This window comes from Lepeophtheirus salmonis, unplaced genomic scaffold, assembly GCF_016086655.4.
Source record: "Lepeophtheirus salmonis unplaced genomic scaffold, UVic_Lsal_1.4 unplaced_contig_783_pilon, whole genome shotgun sequence".
In the NCBI taxonomy this organism is placed as follows: domain Eukaryota; kingdom Metazoa; phylum Arthropoda; class Copepoda; order Siphonostomatoida; family Caligidae; genus Lepeophtheirus; species Lepeophtheirus salmonis.
The window spans coordinates 51,417-61,948 of NW_027296056.1; the positions used below are offsets into that span (position 1 = coordinate 51,417).

The following is a 10,532-nucleotide window of genomic DNA, read 5'->3' on the forward strand; positions in this document are numbered from 1 at the left end:
ATTTAATAAAAAAAGTCAATAAAATGAAATATGAACACTATTTTCAAAAAAATATATGATATTCTTTTCGAAAAATCATTGTTTAAATATTATTAAATAAGCTTACTAACAAATGTTTTTTTCTTATACATATAAGATCATTTGGAAAAAAAGGACTTGAATTTTATTTTTCAATAAAGTATGTTAAAATATGTCACACGTCACCTCTTCCTGCTCATCCCAGAATACAGGTGAATTTTTAGGTAACTTATTTTCACTATCAAGTCCTTTCTTCTTAAGAATTTATATTTCTCTGTTGAAATATTTTTCTTGAGCTCTTTGGATTTAAGTAATTTCCGCCCATATCACTTCTGACATGGTTATGAAACTTTTTGAACTCTTACCCATCTCGGCTCTTTCATCTTTAAAGCTAACCGCTTGATTCTTTTTATTGTATTGATAATTTTATTCAAATTACGGGAATTTGATATTAATTTGTCTAAGAACGATAATTTTTCTGTTTGTATTTGAGCATTAACTTTTGTTGAATATATTTGTGCTTTCGTTATTCTCATCTCATCTACTCGCATTTCATAACATCAGCCAGTAACAATAGTTTGTTTTCAAATTATACAAAGGAAAAATTCTTTCTTAGACAAAGTATCTGCCAATATTGTTTGAAGTACATAGAATTTCCATATGAGAATGAATGTATTTTATAGAAATTTAAGCAAAATAAATCATGAATGAAATCTAACCTACTTACTTTTGAACGTTTCAAAATGAATTTTGTTATGTCTTTCACAAAGTGAGGCCTTACACGTGTTACTTTGCTCCATGATTCGTGTAGATATCTAGTGTTTCATGACTCAAGCTGTGATGATTAAATATCAATCACTATTGGCTCGTAGACGTTCTTGCTAGAAGTCAATCCAACTATCCCGAATTAATGCTCCATATAGTTTTGTACTGCCAAATTTTTTTATGTCACGCAAACTTGTGTTTGGATACATAGAGGCATGTACATCCCTTTCAACTTGCCCATGCAGAAAAGGCTTTTTTATGTGGCAGTATTATATGGCACTGCAATTGAGTAAAGGCAGTATTTATATGTGAGTGCTTTAAACACTAAAGTCCTTTGAACATATTATTTTTTTTGCCTTAAACTCAACAAATATCAGCGATGATCCCCCCAGATAGCGTCGTTTTTAATTCTGAGTTACTTTAATTTTTGAATCTGAGTCTTATGCATATCTGGCCATATAATCACCTATTGGTAACCCTGATTATATTCGACTGGTTTTTTTCCGTGTAAAAAGAAAGGTGGTTTTTTTCAATTCATTAATTATAGTATTCATTTGAAATATAAACTCTGTACCGAAACACATCTGTAATTATTGTCTAGTATTTTATTATAGAGTAAGTAATACAGTCCATTAATCCTTATTAGTCCATTAGTCCTTGGTTATTGAGAGAGGCCAAAATCCACTCAAATGAGTAGGCCGAAGACGTCGCAGGTAGAATTAGTCTTCACCTATTGGCGAGCTTGAATGGAGTAAGACGCCTGCCCAATTGTTGATCACCCACCCAGATCGTAAGCGGCTGGTTATAGTCCTGCCTTCTTAGTTCTTCTCTCGTTCATCTTTAGCTCTTGTCTCACGTACAAGATGGGGCTGCTTGTTCCTTTGCAAAATCAGTTAGAATAAAGAAATCCTTTTATCGGCATTTGAATTTTCATTGACAATCTTTGAGTGAGAAGATTTAAAGTTCCGTGATTTATTCTTTATCTTTGCCATGAGCTTTAAAAACTAAGGTGGGTGTACGTTTTCTTCAGTTTGGTGTCAGTTCATTTGTGATACTCTGAAAAGTTGTATTTTAAAATTCCATCTATTGCAAATTTCGCAGTTTTAGCCTTGTAGGCAGATTCTAGAAAAAGAAAGAGAAAACTTCAGTTTAAATTTTCATTGAAAGTGAAATTATTGAAAAATTGAAAGTAAAAGGATTTATTTTTTGCATTATCTCTGTCAGGACCATTTATACTTTATCATGTATTCCAAAGAGCTATTTTGGGTATGAAACCGAATCCATCAATATCTCTACGTCACTCAATTTTCCAAAAATGCATGCCTCTTAGTCCCTCAGCATCTTTTAAGTATTCACTCTACTTTCGGTATGGGGATTTCCTCTAAGAGAGTCTTGTCAAAGGAAGGGTGTTTCAAAAATAAGGTAGAAATAAACCGTCATTTAATTTCTTCTGCTAATTTGCGAATCTTTGGAAATCCGTCTCCACTCAAACACAAAAACTTCAAATATTTACTTCCAAAACAAGAATTTATAAAAATATTGGTTCGTGCATGAGCAAATTGCCAACGGAATCCTTTTATTAATACAACAAACTGAAGACTTGCCTCAGTTTTATTGTCTCTAATAAGTTAAATAATTGAAATTGAGTTCTCTGTTAATATTCAAAAGGATTTGTTCTTTGTGAAATGAATTTCAATTTAAAATACAAGCTTATCAAAACATTTAAAAAGGAAATTCATCTTGTAGAGATTGCCATTTCTAACAAAGCTTTAATTTTAATTCCTGTGAAACACTATTTTACATCGCTTTGTAGATATACAATTGTTATGTCTGCATCCATTTGCTCACAGAATAGGGCCAAACCTAACTGTGGGATCTCCTTTAAAGGAAAAGGCAATAGACAACGATGCAATTAAAATAATACTTTCTGATATAAGACATCCAACCCAAAAAAAGCATACTTATCTTTTTTTTAGAATTTTTAAAGAATACTGCACACAAAGAAATTTGGACCCTTTCAATGCCATCTCAGAGATAGTTTTGAATTATTTGGCTTTCTTAATAAAAGAGAAGAAATTGTCTTTTAGTGGGGCTGCGAGTCATAAATCGACCATTATTAAACACAAAGTAAGGGGAAATTGTGTTAACTATTTAATCTGAAACCACTATAACTGAGGTACAGGGAGACTTGGGATGTACAACTATTATTAGAATTTTTAAGGAAGCTTACTTTAGTAGCTTTGTCTTCTATTTGCAGAGTTTGTTCTATGAAAATCATGAAGAGTAACGTCAGGATAAATAGGGATAATTCAATTTTTATCCCTTTGATGGTTTTAGAAAAAAATTCTAGTATGAGACATCTCAGAGATGGCGTTACGATAGCTAAATTCGATGAAATGGAATTAGACCCCGTTAGTCATATTTTATTATGGAGGGATGTAGCAGTAAAGGAAAGAGGAGACCCAGGTTTCCTTTTTCCTACATTAGCAGGACCCCTTAAGGGAACTGAGACACAAACTCTCAGTCGGTGGCTGAAGGAGCTTATGTCTAGAGCTGGAGTTAGTACAGATAAGTTTAAGCCTCACTTTTCTAGAGCAGCGATTGTTGCGTTTAGGTACAATGAAGGCTGCTCAATACAAGATATTATGCCGGATTCTGGATTCATGTCCAGAGACTCATGTGCTTTTCAAAAAATTTATAATGTTAACATCTATCTTATTAATAGGAAGACGCTAGAAAGCGAGGAGGAGGTGATAAAATGTGACAAGTCCTGTATTGTTTGAAAAAAATTATTTATGTTAATGGAAAATTTATGTCAAGTGTTTTTCTGAATTTTTGTTATTTTATCCAAAAGAATATATTTTGTTTTATTACTGTTAAAGTAAACAAGATTCTGTTGGTTTTCAATTTCTTCAAGCTCTTTCTAAAAAGTTTTAGTATCTTCTTCCATGTCTAGATGAGTTTGATGGATGGTATCTAATAATATCAGAGACTCAGTCCCAAGTACCTTAGGTTGTCTAAGGAATCTTCGATTAGAACACTCTATTTAGGAAGTGGATGAAATAATCATATGCACACACTTACTAAGTAGATTTAATTCCATTATCTATTTATCACAACCTTCACAATGCAAAGTGGATCAAATTATGCTGTTCTATAATATAAATTTTAATGTCTAAGTACCCGGACCATTCATCCAAAATTTTGTTCGCAAATTCTGCCAGTCTGTAAACTTGAAGTAAATATTCACTCCATTAGTAATCTTGTCAACACAATATTTATATCCAATTGCATTCATGTGTTCTAATCTTATTAAGTTCCTAATCTTTCATTCTGTTGAAAGAGGAAAAGCTGAAAGAAGATAGAAGTTCACAACATTTTTGTACGTGGTATAAATTATGCAGCAGATTGCACGAGCTATCACTAATGCTTCAATTTTATTTTGATATATTATAATTATTTAAGTATTTAGTAGAAATACGCTTGAGGACATCTTAACCTTATAATCTCCCTCAGAATAATTTGATATTATTTGATTATAATTCTTTGAGATAATTGGCAACGTATACTAATATAAAATTAAAAATAATTTTTCAAAGAAAAATATAATAACCATTAATATTTCAATAATTAATTACTTTATTTTTCAAAAGTGGCACAACCTTTTCTTATAAATTTGCATTGTGCCTTCTCAGATATATAGTTATTTTTTCTTTCTTTTAATTAGTAAAATACTTTGTTTTATCCCTCTAGCTTTAGTTCTTTAATTCCTACCACCCCTTAATTTTTTTTATAATTATTAAGTTTCTGTATTCAAAACACGCGGATGCACTAGAAAATATCTTTGGGAGAAAGAAGAAGCCCCATCAAATCCTTGGTCTTACGAAGTGGGACTTGTACTTATTTTTTTATCTTATGACTGCCAGGAGCAAATTTCATTGCCCATCATGACAGCTAAGCTACTCCCTTACAAAATATTCTATAATAACTATAATAATTACGCATAAAGTAGGGTCTATTCTACAAAGATTTATTTGGAAAGTGCAGTCACATAATACGTACATTATTAAAAGTAAAAGAAAATATATTTCAAAAATAAATAAATAAATATTATCCCTGGCATGACATAGTCAACAAGTTTTATTTGTTTATCGGTTTAGAGCAAGATTCCTGTATAAAAAATCAACGATATATTTTTTTTTTTTTTTTTTAAATTAAGAGGAAGTAACTTACTGAAATATTATCAGTGATCCAATCCAAAAAATGTGAAACATTCATATACAACGAACTAAAACCTAGCTCTCCACATTGATACCCTTGAGAAGTAACGCCTACTAATGTACATATTCCGTCCACTTCCATTGTTATTGGACCCCCTGAATCACCGAGGCAAGTACAAGATACGGGATTATGAACGCACATGATTGAATTTTTTGGAGCGTAAGGTAGTAAATATGTTTGGCAACTTGGACTGTTAAAACTGTAGACTTCCAAGTCGGTTCTCATAAGATTAGGAGTACATGAAGTACCATTAGAACTCGTTATACCCCATCCACTAGCTATTAAAGTTGGTTTATTTTTCAATTATACTATGGTAAACATGAAATACTTACCTACAACTGTAGATCCTATATTGGGAATTGAAGAATTAAACAATGGTAAACAAATAACTTGGACGGTTGAACTAAATTCAAATTCCTCCTTCATTGTTACGATTGCTATATCATTGATTATACCACGGTATACCCTTGCAAAGGCTGGATGTACTAAGACCTTCCTTATCTTATATTCTTTTCCTGATTGCATTTCTAGATTTCCTCCCGCGTATACCTACAAAAGGGACTGTGGTAAAAATTTGAAAAATATTTCTATGCAAATACAAAAGATTTTGTACAGTTCAAAAAATCCAAGCGCGATCCCCATCATTTTTTCATCAAACTTTAGTTAATTTGGTTTTTATATACTTATATGACAGTCTGTCTGTCTGTATTTATGACAACAAGGCACCAAGTATACTGTATATAGTGTTCCATGATGTATACCGTAAATATATTTTGATCTAAGAAATAACAATCTAGTAGTATTTAATGAAATGTTGATGGCGGGTGTACTATATATACTATAACCTGCTGTAAATTTCATTCTTGAGGACAGAATAATAAGAGATGAGATTTGTGTAAGAGTGTAAAGGAGAAGGCAGGAGCGAGACATATGGTATTACATAATTATTACTATAAGGAGGGGACCTTCTACATTTAAAAAAAACATTAGTGCAGGACAATATTATATTTATATTTAAAATCATGTATATTTATTTTATGATGCCTTTTTAAATCATTTGACGCCAAAAATGGACGATAATTCTTCTTTGAGGGAGATGTTAATAGCTATTAATTGATTCATGAGAGTTTCTAGGACAATGGGAGGGTTATTATTATTTGTAGCTTTTACTAAAAGGGCCCAACTCCCTTTCAGAGCTTGATTACCTGCAGCAATAGCTGCACCCACTCCTGTATCCTCCCTAGTTCACTCTTCAAGTTTAGTTTAGTTAGTCAACGCATTTTTTGCACTGATTTCAAATCTGATTTTTTTCACTTTGTATATCAACTTTGATTCGGTCTCACTTTATGGACTGTTTTTTTTTCGGTTTCAATTTATGGACCAATTGTTTTTGGTATCATATATTGTGAGAAGTCATTTAATTTTTCTAGATCAACTGTCATTCATTTTTTTTTAAATCTCAAATGTACGCGATGAGTTCTAGAACAAATACTGTCAACATATAAGAAACAGCAGGATCAAAATTAATGCTGAGCTGTCTCTGTTTAAACTTCGTATAACGTCAGTGTACTTGAAAAAACATGTCATGTTATATACAGTTTATCTGTATAATCGGCCTAGACCAATTTTTTGGGACCCCACTAGACCGATTTTTTCCTTAGAACCGATCTAGACCGAGCTTTTTTGTTGGATGGAATTAATTCAGTCCATCTTAAAATATAATGGTCTCAGACCAGAATAGGATTTCCAGACCCAAAACCCAACACAAATAAGTATTATGGTATTGAGTAGTTACGTCTGATTGTGTTTATGAAACACAGAGAGTAAAACTGAGAATATCGTAATTGGAGTTATCTTCTATATCAATGGTTCTCAAATGGGGGTATGCCTACCCCTTGGGGTATTGGAGACACTCCAGGGCGTACTTGAGATTTTGAAAGAATATTTTAGAAGTAGTACTAAATAACTCAGGGATATTCGCAGGGGATGGGCTGAAGGGACTGTAGGTCTCCCAAATCAATGAATTTTTGTTTTATTTTAAAAATTTAATTTTCTGTGAATACCTATGGATTTCTCAATTTTTCTCCAAAAAAATTAATATTTCAACTTTTTTTTTTAAATGAATTTTTGGTAAACAGCTATGGATTTTGTATTTTTTTTTTCGATTTTTTTGAGAATGGATATGGATTTTTATTTTTAGATTTCTTGAAAGAAAAATTGTAAAAACTAAGCCCCTCCAAAATATAATCCTGGTACTGAAAGACTGTTGAACAACAAAAAATGGCACTAGGATGAAATATACTTATATATACGTACTGAACTCAATTCCAAATCTTTATCATGTTTAACACCGTCCACAGTTATTCCATCAAAACAATGAGCCGCAGATAAAACATAGTACGTACCAATGATCGATCCTCCACACACACTATTCACCGTAATACTCTTAAATTCAAAAACAATGGCTACTTGCCAAGGTATTTCCCCTTCTTCTGCCGCTACTCCGTTTATTATCCTATTCGAATTTGGAGTGCATCCCCTATTCTGCTTTAAAGGGGATAACCCACATGATTGATACCAGACTATCGATATATAAACAGAAGGTGTGTTGAATAATATAAAAAAGAACAAAATAATTATTTAACCTGTAGAAAATGAATATACAAAGTTAGAAAAACTAAGGGTTATAACAAGTACAAGTAAGCTCCACATTCTCTAGTCTTTTAATATGTATGTTAGCTTTGGACTCTCAAAATCTACTGTACAATATCTATCTCATTTCTAAAACATAATATTTCAGAGGAGACACAAATGTGTAGCTCGGATATGATTAATTCTGTATACAACAATACCTTTAGATACAAGTGCTCCAACGTACAAGTATTTTTATTATTATATAGATATATGTACATTATACCTAATGAAAAAAATCAAGTATGTATTGGGAATCTTAAGAGAATATAAGTTTTTTTCACATTTGTTTTGGGTCCTGAAATACTTGAGAATTAGTCAAAAAAGGACTAAAGTTTTTCAATCCTTCTTGAAAGTTGTCTTTCAGAATTCCTTTCTACTATTAGAGTAACATCATCCATGTATAGATCAATTAAGTGTCTTTTTTCACATAAATGGATACCGAAGCACCCATACTTGCATTTCAAGGAGTCATTTAAATACTCTATTGTAGTAACGAAAAGTAAAGGAGAGACCGGAAATCCTTGTCTGCACTTTTTACAAAACACTATCGGGTCACTCTGTCCTCCATCTGACATAATATTAAAAGTTCCATGATAAATAATGGCTCCGATTGGATTGAAAATCTTTTCGGAAGGTATTTCCTGACTGAAAAAAAGATAAAATTATGACCCAATTTTATAAGATTAATTAAGAATTGTTAAAGGTTTCCTTTGAATAGTCGTAGTTCCATCTCCCTTTTTTGAAATGAGAGATATCCTTCTCCGAGTCAGTCCAGAAGGACGTTTACCTTTTCTTTCCATTTGAGTACACACTATTTTCTTGTAATGTTTATGTAATAATTTGAGAATAGCCTTTGACTCAGAGACTATACTATTCTCTGTAATAATATTAATAATTATTTTGGTGGAGAAACCTTCCTTGATGAAAGAGCTTTAAATCATTTGTAATAGTAATTTCAGTGTCAATTTTCCTCAGCATATCCCCTTCGGCGATTTCTAAAATACCAAATACGAATAAACTGTCACCCATAAAGGTTCGAATAAATAATGACCCATTGTTCATTATTTCTTCAACATCCGCCTCTAATCTTTCTCAAATTTATGAACGATAAAGTTGCGTCCCGAACTAGCTTTATTAAAGTATTTTAAAGTATTTTGCATGAATTTGCTGGGTCGTAAGATTTCCAGAATTAAATTTTTGGTTTTGTTTCATATTCTTCGAGATCCATGATCAACTAAGGGATCCTATTTACAGGAATTTTGAAGAGTTCTAAATTAATCATTTTATGATTGGAAGAAGGTTCAAATATGTACATATGTTGCTCTCTTGGTCAGAAAGAGCAAACAACTAGAGACAAGAGCAAGATCGATCCTCTACGACAGCTTACCATTTTTCCATGAGTAGGAATCCCTTTCCGCATTCGATATCCTAATCACATTACGTAGTTTTAGTTCGTTCATTAATTTCAATAATACTGAGGTATTCGGCTTTTTGTATAAATATCAACACTAAGGTTACCAACCAAAATTAAAGGGAATTTTTTTTTGGTTATTAATAATAGACTGGAAAAAAGAGGTTGATTTCCTATTAGGTCCATATGCGTTGATAATGATAAAAATGATAGAAAAATATTAGAAGATATTTTAATGTTGTGCCTCTCAGTTTTATTGGCATAATGCTTAAAACATACTGAATTTCCAATTGGCTGAGCCCCAAATGGGATGCTCTCTCTAAAGGGACTGAATCTTGAATGGAAATACACATAATAAGTAAGAAGGCATAAATGACAGGAGCGAGTACAAGTAGATAGTATTTTTGATTTGACATCTTGTAGACAAATTATGTCTAGTTTTAAAGAGAATCTTCATCATTGCACGTCAGCAGGACCTTCGTTTTCTTCCCCCTTTAGTATTAAGTGACCCTATTCTATTAATACCCATATTTCTTTTAATATCATCCAAACGTCTTTTCTCGAAGTAGTGGTTGTCTTCTTTGATTTGATCCTCCCTATCATGAAAAATACTTTTAGTTCACATGTTTTACGTTTAGAAAAGCTAATATGATAATGATGAATTAATTTTTATTTTTCTTTAGTTTTTATTAACTGGGGTATCTCGTTCATGACTATATATTGTATCTATGTATTAGTAATTTGAATTCATATTAAAACATTATATGGTCACATGTAATGCAAGTTCCCGCTTTAAGAGCACATTTAAAGTAATTTTTCCTATGAAATTTTATTAATATCTTGCCTGTAAGAGGATCTTTGTGTACAACCACTTATCAAATTCCATGGAAAAACTTGGTACCGAAAGCAAAAATCCAGAAGATATATTGGCAAACAATGGGAGTGAGTGGATCACTTCAAGGAAACACAGAGGTCAAAAGTCACCTATGTAAGGAATTGGGGTCTTAATAATATATATTATATTTTGAACTACATATATTAAAACTGCTCATCTTGCAATAGCGATGTTGAAATGATGCCTTCAGCTCTCCTGATTTCATTTCTATAGGTATATAATTGTATTCATCAAAGACGGTACATGCAAATTTGCAAATAATTAAAAAGTTATGCCTTTAGGTATATTGATTCGTAATTTTATCTTTTCTTTGCTTGAACGTCCTATCCAAAAAAGAGATGCCAAACCCAGACGAAGTGTATTTAGTGATAAAATTGATTTTCTTATAAAACAAAGGATCTCATCCTACAAGGAGTCAGGCAGTTCCTTCGCTCCAATAGAAACAACAAATTATATATGTATTAGCTG

The 10,532-nt window shown here is 31.8% G+C and overlaps 1 protein-coding gene across 1 annotated transcript; it reads right to left on the reverse strand.

The window, feature by feature from the left end:
• Positions 1-4,801: 4,801 nt before the first annotated feature.
• On the reverse strand, positions 4,802-8,887 carry LOC121131516 (trypsin epsilon; the record flags this gene model as incomplete). The annotated part of the gene is given in 5 exon segments (XM_040726940.2): positions 4,802-4,953; positions 5,017-5,342; positions 5,397-5,613; positions 7,381-7,646; positions 7,710-8,887. Coding segments are annotated over 5 exon segments (906 nt in total). The 3' UTR covers positions 4,802-4,923.
• Positions 8,888-10,532: the final 1,645 nt, after the last annotated feature.